At 37.9% G+C, this 16,984-nt stretch overlaps 1 protein-coding gene and 3 long non-coding RNA genes across 10 annotated transcripts; 2 read left to right on the forward strand and 2 right to left on the reverse strand.

The window, feature by feature from the left end:
* Positions 1–241: 241 nt before the first annotated feature.
* Positions 242–3,321, reverse strand: LOC148192872 (uncharacterized). The gene is made up of 5 exons (XM_088099297.1): positions 2,683–3,321; positions 2,010–2,604; positions 1,387–1,820; positions 611–912; positions 242–308 (listed from the first exon to the last, which is right to left on the reverse strand). The coding sequence occupies exons 1-5, from the start codon at positions 3,319–3,321 to the stop codon at positions 242–244; spliced, it is 2,037 nt and encodes a 678-aa protein (XP_087955423.1).
* Positions 3,322–3,554: 233 nt separating this feature from the next.
* LOC148192873 (uncharacterized) lies at positions 3,555–6,072 on the reverse strand. The gene is made up of 3 exons (XR_015782415.1): positions 5,612–6,072; positions 5,401–5,506; positions 3,555–3,787 (listed from the first exon to the last, which is right to left on the reverse strand). It is a non-coding gene; the product is annotated as an uncharacterized LOC148192873 (long non-coding RNA).
* Positions 6,073–6,615: 543 nt separating this feature from the next.
* LOC148192874 (uncharacterized) lies at positions 6,616–8,382 on the forward strand. Its single transcript, XR_015782244.1, has 4 exons — positions 6,616–6,816; positions 6,995–7,904; positions 8,002–8,115; positions 8,294–8,382. It is a non-coding gene; the product is annotated as an uncharacterized LOC148192874 (long non-coding RNA).
* A 62-nt stretch (positions 8,383–8,444) lies between these two features.
* Positions 8,445–16,948, forward strand: LOC148192875 (uncharacterized). Of its 7 annotated transcripts, none has more exons than XR_015782238.1 (12): positions 8,445–9,203; positions 9,301–9,414; positions 9,593–13,933; positions 14,166–14,201; positions 14,408–14,500; positions 14,594–14,690; positions 14,959–15,236; positions 15,344–15,766; positions 15,997–16,032; positions 16,198–16,236; positions 16,389–16,497; positions 16,601–16,948. It is a non-coding gene; the product is annotated as an uncharacterized LOC148192875 (long non-coding RNA). The 7 variants fall into 7 exon arrangements; XR_015782239.1 differs by lacking the exon at positions 8,445–9,203 and having other exon boundaries at positions 9,214–9,414; positions 15,344–15,594; positions 15,676–15,766; XR_015782242.1 differs by lacking the exon at positions 8,445–9,203 and having other exon boundaries at positions 9,214–9,414; positions 15,344–15,585; positions 15,676–15,766.
* The last annotated feature ends 36 nt before the right edge of the window (positions 16,949–16,984 follow it).

The following is a 16,984-nucleotide window of genomic DNA, read 5'->3' on the forward strand; positions in this document are numbered from 1 at the left end:
ATTGGGAATGCACGTCCGTCCCATGTAACGCAACATGCCGTCCGTTCCAGCATTGAAATGCTTGGCTTGATCCGTACCGAGCGCGCTTAAAATCTTCATCAATTCTTCATCCTCTCGTTGTTTCATCCGGATTCGGTCGAACACATCACTTGATATCCTCAAGGTGCAGCATTTAATACTCTTCGGCTCCAACTCGAACTGCAACCTTAGGTCTCGAAAACTTTCCACTAAACTTAGCTCTTTAACCATCATCAACGATACATGTGCTGCCTTCCTGCTTAGAGCGTCCGCCACTACATTGGCCTTTCCTGGGTGATAAAGCAACTCAAATTCATAGTCTTTTAAGAACTCCAACCAACGTCTTTGCCTCATATTCAACTCCTTTTGATCAAATAAATATTTGAGGCTCTTGTGATCACTAAAGACTTGGAAGACGGATCCATACAAGTAATGTCTCCAAATCTTCAATGCAAAGACGACCGCTGCCAATTCCAGGTCGTGCGTTGGATAGTTGCGTTCATGAATCTTCAACTGACGAGACGCGTATGCTACCGCTCGTCTCTCTTGCATAAGCACACAGCCCAACCCTTGATGGGACGCGTCACAGTACACTTCAAAAGGTTTGGTCGTGTCTGGAATTATCAAAACTGGGGCGCTCGTCAGTTTTTCCTTCAGCTCTTGGAAACGCTCCTCACATAGATCAGTCCAGGCGAACGGCTGATCCTTTCTAGTCAATTGGGTAAGTGGAGCCACTATCTTGGCGAATCCCTCTATGAAGCGTCTGTAGTAGCCAGCAAGCCCAACGAAACTTCTCACTTCAGTGACCGAACGCGGGCTCTTCCAATCCAACACTGCTCTCACCTTAGAAGGATCCACTGAAATACCTTCAGCCGAGACCACATGGCCCAAAAACTGTACCTCATTCATCCAAAATTCACACTTGGACAGTTTTGCATACAACTCCTTTTCTCTCAACACGCTCAGCACTGCCCTCAAGTGTTCTGCATGCTCGGCTTGTGTCTTAGAGTAGATGAGAATATCATCTATGAAAACGACCACAAACTTATCCAAGTAAGGTCTGAAGATGCGGTTCATATAATCCATGAACACTGCAGGAGCGTTCGTCACTCCTAATGGCATCACTACATACTCGTAGTGTCCATAACGAGACCTAAATGCTGTTTTCTGGATGTCGTCCTCTTTCACCCTAATCTGATGATATCCCGAACGCAAGTCTATCTTTGAAAATACCGTTGCCCCATACAGTTGATCCAACAAATCATCAATCCTTGGCAACGGGTACTTGTTTTTGATGGTCAGCTTGTTCAATTGTCTGTAATCTATGCACAACCGAGAGCTGCCATCCTTCTTTTTCACCAAGAGCACAGGCGCTCCCCATGGTGAAACGCTCGGTCTAATAAACTGCTTCTCCATCAACTCTTCGATCTGCTTTTTAAGTTCAACCAACTCTGCAGGCGCCATCCGGTATGGTTGAACTGAGATAGGTGCGGCTGTCGTCACCAAATCAATGGTGAACTCAACTTCCCGAACAGGAGGTAACCCAGGTATTTCCTCTGGAAAAACGTCCTGAAACTCCTCCAAAATGGACGTTCGTTCTTTACTGCCAATAACGAACGTTCGTTCTTTTCTGCCAATAACGGACGTTCGTTCTTGCCTCAACTTTCCCAGCTCTTGGTCTTCATGCGTCATGATGAGGAAACAAGCAGCGCCCTCCATAATATCTTCTTTCAACTGGCCGAGCGTCACACCCAAATCCTCTTCGTTTTCTTCAGGAAAAATTAACTCCTTAGCTCCACAATCTATGAGAATGCGATTGGTATTCAGCCAATCCATTCCCAAAATTACCTCTAAATCTTTGAGAGGCAAACAGATGAGATTCACTTTGTATCTACGCCCTTCTACCTCAATAGGACATCTAACGCACATGGTAGACGTCCTAACCTCACTAGCTGCTGGTGTTGACACCACCAGGTCAAACTGCATCTCACTCGCTGCTAACCCCAGTTTTTCAACGCACGCCTTCGAGATGAAGGAGTGTGTTGCCCCCGAGTCATACAACACACAGCAAGATATTCCATGAAGTAAGCAGGTACCAGTGACGAGCGTACCTGAGCTCGCTGCCTCCGCTCCAGTGATCGCATACACTCGACCCACTGCTTGAGCTCGTCCCCCTCTCGGCTGATTCCTTCCAGCATTTGGTGGTCTCATTACTGCTCGACCTCCAGAGTTGCACTCGTTCGCCACATGCCCATTCCTTCCGCAACGAGTGCAATGTCTTCCACCCACCAATTGAGGGCATGACGAACGGTAATGCGGCCCTCCACACTGAAAACAAGTAATACCACCTTGCTGCCCATACTGTCCGGCAGGAACCAATGCTTGCGATCCGCTTGCGTTCGTGAGTTGATTTGGACGAGCGTAAGGAAATCTCCTCTGACTGGTATTATTCCTTGCTACGATTGGTCCCCTTACACCCTGATGTTGCTTCTTGTGCTTTTCCGCCTCGGCCATGTTCTTCTCCAACACCTTGGCCCTCTCCACCATGGCAGAAAACGTTCGTATGCACAAGCTTGAAATCATAACCTTCAAATCACTTCTCAAGCCGTTCTCAAACTTCCGGCACTGCCACTCTTCATTTGTGGCCATTGTGTTAAAACGAACCAAGTGTTTGAACTTGTTCGTATATTCAGAAATAGACATCCCTCCTTGAACCAATTGAAGAAACTCTACTTCCTTTGCAAACCGAACGCTATCTGGAAAGTATTCTTCATAAAATTTATTCCTAAACACTTCCCAAGTGATGGGAGTTTGGGCGTCCGTCAAGAGAGCTTTTGCGCTCGTCCACCAGTGGCTAGCTTCACCAGTTAATAAATATTCTGTAAAAGCCAAACGGTTGTCGTCTGGGCACCTTTTGGCATCATAAATCCTCTCCATGTCCCTTAGCCATTGATCCGCTGCATCCGGAAGTCCCTTTCCATTGAACTTGGCAGGATGATGTTGTAGAAAACTTTCCAAACTCCATTCCGTAGTGGGCTGGGTGGCATTGGAAGAGGACGCTCCTGGCGTGCCTCTGGTAGCAGTAAGAATGTCCATCAATTGCCTCTGCGTGGCTTCCGAACTGGCGCGAGCGGCCTCCATAATCTGCATGGCGTTCTGATTTTGCTGCATCAGAGTGGCGTTCTGTTCCATCAGAGTATTATTCTGTTGTTGCAACCTATCTATCACGGATTCCAACAGCCTAGCGTTGTTGGACGCGTCAGTATCATTTGGCGGTGGGGGAGGAGGAAGTCTAGGCGCCATAGGTTCTCTGGTTCATCAGAAAACGAGCGTTAGAATTGCTCAAGAGTTAAAAAAAAAACAATAACTCACTAAACATATAATAAGCACACAGCAAAAACACAGTGCACCCATATCCTACAGTGTCCTTTTTATAGAACAAAACTGCTCTGATACCACTAATGTAACATCCCAAAATATAGTAATTACCATAATTTAGAATTAATTACAATTAACAGTAAATAAGCAGTCTTTACATTAATAAAGCAGAGTTCAAAAGCCGAACGACTTGGATAATAAAAATAGCGTACGCTTAAACAGAAATGGAGATCATTAGGACGAACGGCTTTACAAAATACATAGCCGAACGCTCAAATTACTCTAACATTTAAACGAGCGCTCTAAGGCTCGGTCTTTACTTCCACTTGCACCAGATTTGCTTCTTCTAAATTTTCTTCTTCCAGCATTTCTTCCAGGGATGCACCACCATCTGCTCACATCCACAACGGATGATCATTGCATTTGACAAGACGGAGATACGTATACAAGACAACACAAGGAAATGCAAGGGTAAGCTTATAATATTTAATTCATACGTTCATCATACACATTCAACGTATCAATGCACACGTATAACATACACTTTAACATATTGGAATATAGAAATTTTTATAAATATAAAAGACGACCGTCCGGACTGTATGAACCGTGTAGCTACAGGCGTCCTTGCACCCGAGTGATGTAGTAACTGGGATACCCTCAACAGCTGCCACTCGAGGTTAATCCTTCGCCCCTGCTAAGTGAGGGATACGAAAGACCTCCTGCCATTCCCACACATGACTACTCCCTTCTACGTGAAGATGAGCATCACGGAATATCAGGATGGACCAAGCCAGCATTAGCTAACCATAGTCATACTTTACCAATTCAATCTTTCAATATATATATATGAGACGTTCCTCCCTGGAACGCTCGTCCAAAATCCAACATCATAAATTCAGTTCTCATAGTGTTCACACTTTAACTTATCATAATTCATCATCTTTCACATCATTAGGTTCAGGAGTCAAAAATGACGAACGTTCAGTCCAATGAAGGGTGAGGACGAACGTCTAAATGAATTTACTGGATAATCAGTAAAAATATATAACGAACGTACTTTCTGTTTGACCAATTAAATGAACTGACTCAACTTTGAAGTGTACTGGTACTTAGAAAAATATTTGGGATAAAAACTTGCACCAGATTTAATGCACAATGGAGGATCAAGAACACTTAGAATTATTTTTGAAGAGACTTGCATATGAAAACCACTGCCAGGAATGGAACGAACGTAAAGAAAATTGAATATTTAATACTTTGGACGAACGCTGTTTTATCAAATGAGTATTCAATTAGAACGAACGATTGGTCTGAGACATTGCGCAATTTAGAACGAACGCTCGTTATAAGACCTAGCGCTATTTTAGGACGAACGCTCGACATAAGGCCGAACGCTATCAAAGACGAACGCTCGACTTAAGGTCGAACGCTATCAAAGACGAACGCTCGACATAAGGTCGAACGCTATTACGAACGAACGTTCGACATAAGGCCGAACGTTCTCATTTCAGCATTGTTTAATTTAAGGCGTACGACAACTCTACGTTGAGCCGAACACTCAAACATAGTAACTCAATAAGGACGCTCGTTCTCACACCGAATTCTTCCCAAATGAAAGAATTCAATTCTAAGCCTTTGCAGGGAAACCGAACGGTATAAGACCGTACGGTGACGAGCGTTAATTATCATAGGGACTTTCTCAGATACAGATTTTCAACCTTAACAGGATTCCAGATTTTTTTTTCCAACTTATCTTAACTCAATATTTCTCATGTAATTCATACTTTGTAATTTTAAATCAACACAATTCCAGACTTTATACAATTCACATTCATACGTATCAAATATACTCATACATCACAGCCAACACATATTCCATGCATCCAGTTCAATCAACGTTCATTCATACATGCTAAAATCAACATATTGATCATACATACAGTTCATATCATACGTTCATGATTCATACAAGTATAAATTAAATTTATAAGCTCCCCTTACCTGGATAGCAGTGTACGCCCTAAAATATGATTTCCACACGTTCAACTACAGTTCTTCTATACGCAACAGCCCCTTAAGTTCCTTCTACTCAATCTAACCACTTGATCTAAACACCCACAACCAGAATTTATTCAGATACAGTACATGCATAAACCGATAGCATGGTTTCGCATGAAACCCTAATGGACAGCTACTAAAGAGAGAAACTTACCAGTTGGATTCCAGTTCTGTTCGGTCCAAAAGGAAGACCACAGCTGGATGAATGTTCCTACGGTGCTGAAAACGGGTTTGGAGAAGTAACGTAAGATTAACAGTAGAGAGAAGTTGGAAGTTTTAGAGAGAAGATGGAGAAAATGGAGGTTTGGGTTCAGAGGAAGACGAAGAGTGCGTGGTGCAGGTGAGAGGGTTTTCTGAAAATCCAGTTTTGTGAAATTCACGTTCGTTTGAGCGAACGTACCCCAAGCTGACACGTGCCCACTAAATTCTGAACTGGAAGCTTCTTCTGCAACACGTGGCGTGTGTGCAGGGGAAGCCATGTGCGTTTTCAGAGAATGATGGGCGTGGTTTCAGTGAATGTCAGAGAGTTTATCAGATTTGAAAATGGGTTTTAAAATGAGATAAGAATGGATTGAGGGGTGTATTAATGGTGATGTGACAGGTAATTACAGAGAAATTTTCAGGGTCTCACAGTAATAACTTATGCTTCCTTTCAAAACAAAAAATAAAATTTAGAGAAATCAAAATAAAGACAACCATTTAAAATTTTTATACACAATTAAATAATAAATGAAATCATTTAACTTAAATAATGAGTGTTCAAACTATAAAATTTAACATTTTAATAATAAATATTTTTTTACACAAAATAGTCTTTGTCACATTTAAAAAATAACTGAATGATTAAATTTATGTTTAAATATAAAATCTGTTTTAGTTTGTAAAATATTTAAAATTAAAATGAATATAAGGTATAAGAAAAAAAAATTCATTGGACGGTCAACCAATGAGGCTAGCGAATCTAAAAGGCAACCGAGAGGGTAGTGGTGTCTTTTCACCGTGGTTGGTTAATAGAATCTAAAAGGCAACCGAAGAAGAGGGTAGTGGTGTCTTTTCACCTGGAAAGGTTAATAGAGGTGGCGCCAACATAATGTCACGTGGCAGTGCATTAAATAAGCTCTCAGTCACACATCACTTGCCACCTCACGGTAACTCTTTTCCTTTTTCTCTTCGAGTTTTCTTTTCTCTCTCTTTAGTTCTCAATTCGCATTCATTATGCACTCATCAGAGCATCGTTCTTCTCAGCGTGCGGTTCCGTTGCAGCAATGGAGTTTGAGTGCCCAACCGCCGCATCGCTCAACTCCGCCATGACTACGACGAGGCCTCCATGGAGCGCAACAAGAGCTTCTTCAACGCCTTGCAAGTTTCCTCTCTCTTATCTCTTATTTTTTCTTCTTTATCGTTCTTGCTTTAATTTGAGGTCTGTGTTTGTTTGATTGACTTCACCAATGGCATTTCGGCTGCATTTTCTCTTTTTCCTTTTCGTAATTTCATTCGTCGCGTATCTTCTCAGCGTGCGTTTTCGGTTCCGTTGCAGCAATGGAGTATGAGCGCCCAACTGCCGCACCGCTCAACTCCGCCATGACCTACGACGAGGCCTCCATGGAGCGCAACAAGAGCTTCTTCAACGCCTTGCAAGTTTCCTCTCTCTTATCTCTTATTTTTTCTTCTTTATCGTTCTTGCTTTAATTTGAGGTCTGTGTTTGTTTGATTGACTTCACCAATGGCATTTCGGCTGCATTTTCTCTTTTTCCTTTTCGTAATTTCATTCGTCGCGTATCTTCTCAGCGTGCGTTTTCGGTTCCGTTGCAGCAATGGAGTATGAGCGCCCAACTGCCGCACCGCTCAACTCCGCCATGACCTACGACGAGGCCTCCATGGTTTCGTCAACGCCTTGCGGGTTTTTTCTCGCTTATCTCTTATCTTTTCTCTTTTCTTTACCGTTCTTGTTTTAATTTCAGATGTCTGTTTGGTTGACTTTGCCGTTCTTTGCAGTTTGGGAGTTGTTTTCTTTTAGGTAAATGTTTTCTTTTGCTATTATTAGTATGATGTTTTCCAATGGGTTGGGTTGGTTGTCGTATCACTGGTTCACCTTGTTGTTGCTGGTTTATTACACAAGTCACTTTTGTTTATAGTGAGTACACAAATCACTTATGGTTGTCACCTGTGTGCAAACAACTTCTAATTATAATGTTTGGACCTTCCCTTATAGATAAGACTTTGTAGAAAAAAATAATAAGAACCTCTCAAGTGGTGAACAAGTTTACCTGTTCAAGTTTAATTCATGCTGTAAAAAGTTACAAAAATTAATAGAATCTAAAAGGCAACCGAAGAAGAGGGTAGTGGTGTCTTTTCACCTGGAAAGGTTAATAGAGGTGGCGCCAACATAATGTCACGTGGCAGTGCATTAAATAAGCTCTCAGTCACACATCACTTGCCACCTCACGGTAACTCTTTTCCTTTTTCTCTTCGAGTTTTCTTTTCTCTCTCTTTAGTTCTCAATTCGCATTCATTATGCACTCATCAGAGCATCGTTCTTCTCAGCGTGCGGTTCCGTTGCAGCAATGGAGTTTGAGTGCCCAACCGCCGCATCGCTCAACTCCGCCATGACTACGACGAGGCCTCCATGGAGCGCAACAAGAGCTTCTTCAACGCCTTGCAAGTTTCCTCTCTCTTATCTCTTATTTTTTCTTCTTTATCGTTCTTGCTTTAATTTGAGGTCTGTGTTTGTTTGATTGACTTCACCAATGGCATTTCGGCTGCATTTTCTCTTTTTCCTTTTCGTAATTTCATTCGTCGCGTATCTTCTCAGCGTGCGTTTTCGGTTCCGTTGCAGCAATGGAGTATGAGCGCCCAACTGCCGCACCGCTCAACTCCGCCATGACCTACGACGAGGCCTCCATGGAGCGCAACAAGAGCTTCTTCAACGCCTTGCAAGTTTCCTCTCTCTTATCTCTTATTTTTTCTTCTTTATCGTTCTTGCTTTAATTTGTGGTCTGTGTTTGTTTGATTGACTTCACCAATGGCATTTCGGCTGCATTTTCTCTTTTTCCTTTTCGTAATTTCATTCGTCGCGTATCTTCTCAGCGTGCGTTTTCGGTTCCGTTGCAGCAATGGAGTATGAGCGCCCAACTGCCGCACCGCTCAACTCCGCCATGACCTACGACGAGGCCTCCATGGTTTCGTCAACGCCTTGCGGGTTTTTTCTCGCTTATCTCTTATCTTTTCTCTTTTCTTTACCGTTCTTGTTTTAATTTCAGATGTCTGTTTGGTTGACTTTGCCGTTCTTTGCAGTTTGGGAGTTGTTTTCTTTTAGGTAAATGTTTTCTTTTGCTATTATTAGTATGATGTTTTCCAATGGGTTGGGTTGGTTGTCGTATCACTGGTTCACCTTGTTGTTGCTGGTTTATTACACAAGTCACTTTTGTTTATAGTGAGTACACAAATCACTTATGGTTGTCACCTGTGTGCAAACAACTTCTAATTATAATGTTTGGACCTTCCCTTATAGATAAGACTTTGTAGAAAAAAATAATAAGAACCTCTCAAGTGGTGAACAAGTTTACCTGTTCAAGTTTAATTCATGCTGTAGAAAGTTACAAAAATTAATAGAATCTAAAAGGCAACCGAAGAAGAGGGTAGTGGTGTCTTTTCACCTGGAAAGGTTAATAGAGGTGGCGCCAACATAATGTCACGTGGCAGTGCATTAAATAAGCTCTCAGTCACACATCACTTGCCACCTCACGGTAACTCTTTTCCTTTTTCTCTTCGAGTTTTCTTTTCTCTCTCTTTAGTTCTCAATTCGCATTCATTATGCACTCATCAGAGCATCGTTCTTCTCAGCGTGCGGTTCCGTTGCAGCAATGGAGTTTGAGTGCCCAACCGCCGCATCGCTCAACTCCGCCATGACTACGACGAGGCCTCCATGGAGCGCAACAAGAGCTTCTTCAACGCCTTGCAAGTTTCCTCTCTCTTATCTCTTATTTTTTCTTCTTTATCGTTCTTGCTTTAATTTGAGGTCTGTGTTTGTTTGATTGACTTCACCAATGGCATTTCGGCTGCATTTTCTCTTTTTCCTTTTCGTAATTTCATTCGTCGCGTATCTTCTCAGCGTGCGTTTTCGGTTCCGTTGCAGCAATGGAGTATGAGCGCCCAACTGCCGCACCGCTCAACTCCGCCATGACCTACGACGAGGCCTCCATGGTTTCGTCAACGCCTTGCGGGTTTTTTCTCGCTTATCTCTTATCTTTTCTCTTTTCTTTACCGTTCTTGTTTTAATTTCAGATGTCTGTTTGGTTGACTTTGCCGTTCTTTGCAGTTTGGGAGTTGTTTTCTTTTAGGTAAATGTTTTCTTTTGCTATTATTAGTATGATGTTTTCCAATGGGTTGGGTTGGTTGTCGTATCACTGGTTCACCTTGTTGTTGCTGGTTTATTACACAAGTCACTTTTGTTTATAGTGAGTACACAAATCACTTATGGTTGTCACCTGTGTGCAAACAACTTCTAATTATAATGTTTGGACCTTCCCTTATAGATAAGACTTTGTAGAAAAAAATAATAAGAACCTCTCAAGTGGTGAACAAGTTTACCTGTTCAAGTTTAATTCATGCTGTAGAAAGTTACAAAAATTACAATAGTTTTGGACACTCACAAACAATACATAACACACCACTATAACACTGGAAAATTGAAAGAATTAGACCATCTAGGGTGCCAACATTGGGATCTTGTAAGGTGATGGTTATTGGATTTGCCTGATTTTAACAATCATAATGAGCTTTTAGACCATCACATCTAAGGTGCTAAGTTTTTGAAGGGTTATATGAATCATGCAAAGAGTTAAAGTTTGACACTATGAATTCTCGAGCTTTGAAGTTAATTGGTTATGGTGTTGAGAATTTTAAAGTTTATGTACTTTTTAAGTCTAACTAAGTACTGTTTCTTTGTACTCATGTCATGTCCATGATTTTATACAACTAGTGCTAAATTTTATACAATCTGCCACGATACTTAATTTTACTTACTATATTATTTCCCACCAAAATGTCTAATTCATGTTTCTCACTATTTTTTTTTCAAAGTGGTGTAAATAGTTATGGTGTTTTCTATGCGTTCTACTGGCTTGTAAACACAAGGCAAATAAATAAATTTAAAATAATTCAGAGAGTTTTTAAGGGTGTTAATTGAGAAAAATAAATTAATTTCAGATCTTTCTAAGCTAATTGTATTTTTTTTATTGTATTTTTTTTATTAAGTTGTGTTTAGGGTCTAATTTTTTGTTTTTATGACATTTTTGATTTACAGTGTAAAATTCTTGATTTTGTAAATGTGTTAATACAATGATTTTAGCTATTATTTTAGGGTAATTCTAATTTTGATTAATTCTAACTTAGTAAACACTGTAATTCTCAATTTAATTCCTAGATATAGTGGAGATTAATAATTGTTCTGTGAATTCTACTCCATTAAAAAAGAAACTAGGATCTTATTGTGTTGAGAGTTAGTTCACTGTCATTTCAATTTAATGATTTTAACTAATAAGTTCTTTTATTTATAATTTTTACTAACGAGCCTTTGATTTTGATCAAGTTTCTAGCTTTGTTTTTGTTTTTGCATGCGGTACATACTACATAGTATTACAACTATGTGGTATTTTTTTACTTGAATAATAGTAAATAAATAAAGTCAGATTTTATATTTATAAAGTCAGATTTTATATTTTCTCCCAAATGACTCAAATATGAGTTCAGTTAAGTAATTTTAAAGTCGTGTGCATAGTTACTTTGTTATTAGATATCACTTTTGTATTTAGTTGCAGAATAAATGTATGAGTGTGACTTCCTACAGGACTATGCAGGTAGCTTTCTTAATTAAATTCCTTGGTATGTTTCATTGAGCTGCTGAAACTTTACATTTATTCTGATGTCTACTGATGAATACTTGACATATGATGCATTGGAATTTCTGGTGCTGCATTCTTTTGGGATATCTTCATATATATTATATTTAATACCACGTGTTTGCTACGCTCAACTCATTATTTAAAATCTAATATTAACAAGAATTGTAGGATCTTTTTTGTCTTTGATCTATTCGGTAGCATTAGTCTAGGCATAAGCTAGTTTTTGTATTTTTAGTTTCAAGTTTGTAAATACCTGTAGTCATAACATAGTTAGATGAATTTGAAATTGCTTAGTTATTGTTTAGTTGATTATAGTAGTATTAGGTTTGTTCATATTTTATAAGTTCATTCTAATTTATAGTTAGTAGATTAGTTTTAAATTAATGAATTTTTGTATAGTATTTATTTGTATTGTTTTTAAGCTTTTTACATTAATTTTTACCAATTAGAACTTGTTGAGATAGCTTCTGTTACATTTCCCTTGGTTTAGTAAGTCATAATTCTGCATAGCTTTTAAACATGCGTAGTTTTAGTGGATAGATTTTAGTGAATAGGTCAAAGTTCGAATCTATCATCAATTATAGTAGTTAACTTTGTTTCTAGCTTTCATTAGTTGTTTGAAACCTGTAGGAATCAGGTTAGTTAGTTTTTAAGTTTTGTTTGTAGGAGTACTTAGTGTCAGGTTAGTTAGTTTTTAAGTTGTGTTTGTAGGAGTACTTAGTGTTATGTGCTGTTTTTTTGATTTAATCCAGTTTCTTAGATTTATATAGTCACATTTTATATTTTCACCCTTATGAATAAAATATGAGTTCAGTTAGTTCAGTTAAGTGATTTTAAAGTTGTGTGCATAGTTACTTTGTTATTAGGTAGTGTTAAAATCATATTTTAGAACTAGTGCAGTTTTATTAACCTTATTTTATTAGTTAGTGCTGTAATTATTAGTAGTACAGGTATATTTTGATTTGCTAATGATTCTTAGTAACTAGTTCAGTCTTTTGTAACCTTTTAACATTCAAAACTTGTTTCGGCACTTGAGGTTTTATTATAGGGTAGTTACAATTCTTGCATTTTAACTTAGACTGTCAAGTATGTTAGGCTTTAGGTAAACAAATTTTTAGTTTGTGATAGAAATAGATATTGTAGTAGTTCTTAGACTCGGCACTTGAGGTTTTATTATAGGGTACTTACAATTCTTGCATTTTAACTTAGACTGTCAAGTATGTTAGGCTTTAGGTAGACAAATTTTTAGTTTGTGATAGAAATAGATATTGTAGTAGTTCTTAGACTGTTTGAACCATTTTGAATATGTTTAGATAGCTTTTATGTTGTATATATGACATATTAGTGCAATTTATAGTTTCTATGTAGTACAACTTAAGATGAACCTGTTAAGTATATTGTATTTTTGTTGGCATATCTATTATTGATCCAGTTTCAGGTTTTTATCCTTGATTATAATGTCAGTGTTGCTGAATTGCTGAGTTTTTGGTTAAAATTACTACAATTCAGTTCAAAACTAGTATAGTTAGTAGTGCAGTTCAGTTTATATTGTAATTTTGTACAATTTGATAAAACAAAAAATAGTTCAGTTGAGTTTGTCTGAACTATTTTTTAGTTTAACTCAGTTTAGACAAACTAGTTTTTAGTTCAGTGTAGTTTTTAATAGTGTAGTGCAGTTCGATTTGATTTGCCCACTCCTAATATTCGGTGGTGGTAGTGATCCACAGGATTCTTTGGTCCATGCTTAATTTCCTTAACAATCAGCTGAGTGTTTTATCCTTTGAGTATGTCAAGCTTCTAGAGAGAAAGTAGAGCGTAGTGTGCTTTGTCAGGTAAGTCTATTGGCAGATTGAGAGAGCTTAGCCTAACTGACTTGCTAATTGTTTCTTGTGCAGATTGCTTAAACTGGAGTGCAATCAACATAACAAAAGAGAAAATTGCTATTGCATTTACTTCAACTTTTAAATTTGTTTACTACTACGACATTCACTTCCAATATTTTAAATTTTTTTTGCTGATTTATGTGCAGATGTCAGTTTGTCCAGTTTGATTTTGGTATATTCTTGATTGCCATTTAGTTCCATCTTAATTGCAGTCTAATTGGAGTCAAGTATTTTTTAGTAGACAGCAGCAACAACACCTCAGTGTGGAGCTTGGAGCAGGCTAGAAACAACAATCCAAATAGGAAAGTTGTCTAACTTACCCTTGTTTTGAATTGTTGCTTCGGTTTTAGCTCTTAAGTGATAGTATTGAATGGATACTTTACTGATTAAAGTTTAAATATCTGTGCAGCTTTGGATTCATGAGAATAGGAAGGTTAATGAACAAGATTGCAAAATCAGACCAAAAGAATTGAATTAAGGGAGCACAAAGTTGTCCAAAAACAACAAAAGTGGAGCACGTGATTTTTGTTTTCCTTTATTTTGTCCACAAAGTTTAGCTTTATTTTGTTTCAACATATTAATTCTAACTCCTTTGGCAGCCTTCTTGGGTAATTGATGAAGAATTTAGCATGGGTTAGCGCGAGAAAAAATCTGCACCAATTGTGACTAAATCTTCAGTTGAACAATACGGTTATTATGTTAATCTTTTTTCCCTTAGGTGATTCGTAGTTGATTGTAAAACTTGGTTTCATGAGTTGAAGGGTTTATCGTATGACAAATTTTCCTTTTGTACATAAGTTTGCATATTGGATCCTTGTTTATATGTTTTGATATTTTGTTTTTTTGGATATAATATGATAATATTTTTATTTTCTAGCATTTTGTTCTTTTGAGCTTAATTTATATATATACTGGTTTGCAGGGTGCCAATCCAGCAGAATGAATTTTGAGCATGGAGGTAAATTTTATTTTGAATTCCCTTTCCTTCTGTGTTCTGTGTTTCTTCCATCTTAATTTTGCTGCTCTCTTGGAAGTAGTTACCCTACATGTGGAGTTTTCTGCAGTATTCATGTTTTGAACTCTTTTCGTCTTTCTTGGCCCTAGATATGAAATTGATCATCATTTAGTAACAACATTTTTTAATTTCGCTTATTTTGGGCCTAGCTTTGTGCTTTGGTGTTCCTACAAAAGATCGCATGTCAAAGGACCTCATCTGTCGAGAAATCCAATTAGAAGCCGCGAGGGAGGATCGAAAAGGTGTTAACTGTTAGTCTCTACGATATATTTTTTTTGCAATTGTTCTATTGCAAATGTTTGATGATTTTTTTGATGTTACTTATGTTATTACAGACATTGGGTCAAAGCAAATACGGATCCGAACCTGTGCTCTGGATGTCTAGCAGTTTGGATTTATTCAAGTAGAAACTCGAGTTTTACAACTCCCAAGGTAGATTATTGTATATCTATGCTACTACTCTGTAATTTTTATCATGCATTCTTACTATTTTTTTAATTTATTTTTTTTGTTTGAGATAAGCTATATACAGAGTTGTAGTTTTATCAATTGTTTGTCCTACTAATGTTTTGTTCAATATAAAGTTGTGTTCAGTTGGAGATCAAATTTTTATTATGTTTTGTGAGGCTAACTTGGCCTAAGTCTATTGACAGATTGAGAGAGTTCAGCCTAACTGACTTGCTAATTGTTTCTTGTGCAGATTGCTTAAACTGGAGTGCAATCAACATAACAAAAGAGAAAATTGCTATTGCATTTACTTCACCTTTTAAAATTGTTTACTACTACGACATTCACTTCTAATTTTTTAAATTTGTTTGCTGATTTATGTGCAGATGACAGTTTGTGCAGTTTGATTTTGGTATATTCTTGATTGCCATTTAGTTCCATCTCAATTGGAGTCAAGTATTTCTGAGTAGACAGCAGCAACAACACCTAAGTGTGGACCTTGGAGCAGGCTAGAAACAACCATCCAAATAGGCAAGTTGTCTAACTTACCCTTGTTTTGAATTGTTGCTTCGGTTTTAGCTCTTAAGTGATAGTATTGAATGCATACTCTACTGATTGAAGTTTAAATATCTGTGCAGCTTTGGATTCATGAGAATAGGAAGACTAGTGCACAAGATTGCAAATTGAGTGCAACTAGGATCCATTTTCCACGTCAATTGTGCAAGACCGGGAAAGGGAGAAATCTTTATCTTGTGCATTGTATCTTGTAATCTCTTTAGCAAAGAGGATATTAAGCTGTGTGACATATGTGTGCAGGATTGGAAAATTATACCAAAAGAATTGAATTAAGGGAGCACAAAGTTGTCCAGAAACAACAAAAGTGGAGCACGTGATTTTTGTTTTCTTTTATTTTGTCCACAAAGTTTAGCTTTATTTTGTTTCAACATATTAATTCTAACTCCTTTGGCAGCCTTCTTGGGTAATTGATGAAGAATTTGGAACGGGTTATCGCGAGAAAAAATCTGCACCAATTTTGACTAAATCTTCTGTTGAACAATACGGTTAGTATGTTAATCTTTTTTTCCTTAGGTAATTCTTAGTTGATTGAAAAACTTTGTTTCATGCGTTGAAGTGCTTAGCACATGACAAATTCCCCTTTTGTACATAAGTTTGCATATTGGATCCTTGTTTATATGTTTTGATATTTTATTTTTTTGCATATGATATGATATTATTTTTATTTTCTAGCATTTTGTACTTTTGAGCTTAATTCATTTATACTGGTTTGCAGGGTACCAATCCAGCAGAATGAATTATGAGCATGGAGGTAAATTTTATTTTGAATTCCCTTGCCTTCTGTTTTCTGTGTTTTTCCCATCTTAATTTTGCTGCTCGCTTGGAAGTAGTTAACCAATTAACCATGAGAGTTTTACTATGTGTTTCTATTTGTTTTATACTTCTTGTGGGACTCTTCACAATAAATACTTTGCAGCTCAACTAGGAGTGGAGAAAGTAGTTGACTTCATAAATGGTATTCTTTAAAATTTGTATTTCCATATATTTCTTGTCGTTGTTAGAAAAAATTTCGTTATCTACGATGACTTTTTATGTTTATCTTTTTCATTATGAAATTATTCAAGTTCATTATTGTTCTAAAACTAATTGAATTTTATTGGCTTTAAGGAAGAATAAGATACTTGCTGAAATGGGAACTGTTACCCAGTTCTTGGGTCCACCATTAACTGTCAACGATCAAAATGTAACAAACGTTGGGTTGAAGATGAAAGTTAAGGTACAATATTACATTTGATTTGTTTCTTCAAATATAATTAGTTGTAGTAATTGTCTGCAATTGAAAATTGTTTTTCTTATCATGATTTTTCTTTGTTGTGTAGCTTGGAGGCTTGAATTATGTACTACCCGATGAAGTCGTAGTTGTATCTAACGCTCTCACCCTCATTATTGGCACTGCTGTGTCCCTTAGCTCCCAAGAGCTACTCCTTCAATTGACAGATAAGAAATCTTATGTTCTCCTTATGACACTATTTATTTTGAATGAAGAATTGTTTAGCATTGTATGAGTACCATGCATGTGTATATGAGCCATAGGGCATAGGGCATAGGGCATAGGGCATAGGGCATAGGGCATAGGGCATAGGGCATAGGGCATAGGGCATAGGGCATAGGGCATAGGGCATAGGGCATAGGGCATAGGGCATAGGGCATAGGGCATAGGGCATAGGGCATAGGGCATAGGGCATAGGGCATAGGGCATAGGG

This window comes from Vigna umbellata, chromosome 9 (assembly GCF_029865625.1).
Source record: "Vigna umbellata cultivar VRB3 chromosome 9, Vumbellata_1.0, whole genome shotgun sequence".
NCBI classification, from domain to species: Eukaryota; Viridiplantae; Streptophyta; class Magnoliopsida; order Fabales; family Fabaceae; genus Vigna; species Vigna umbellata.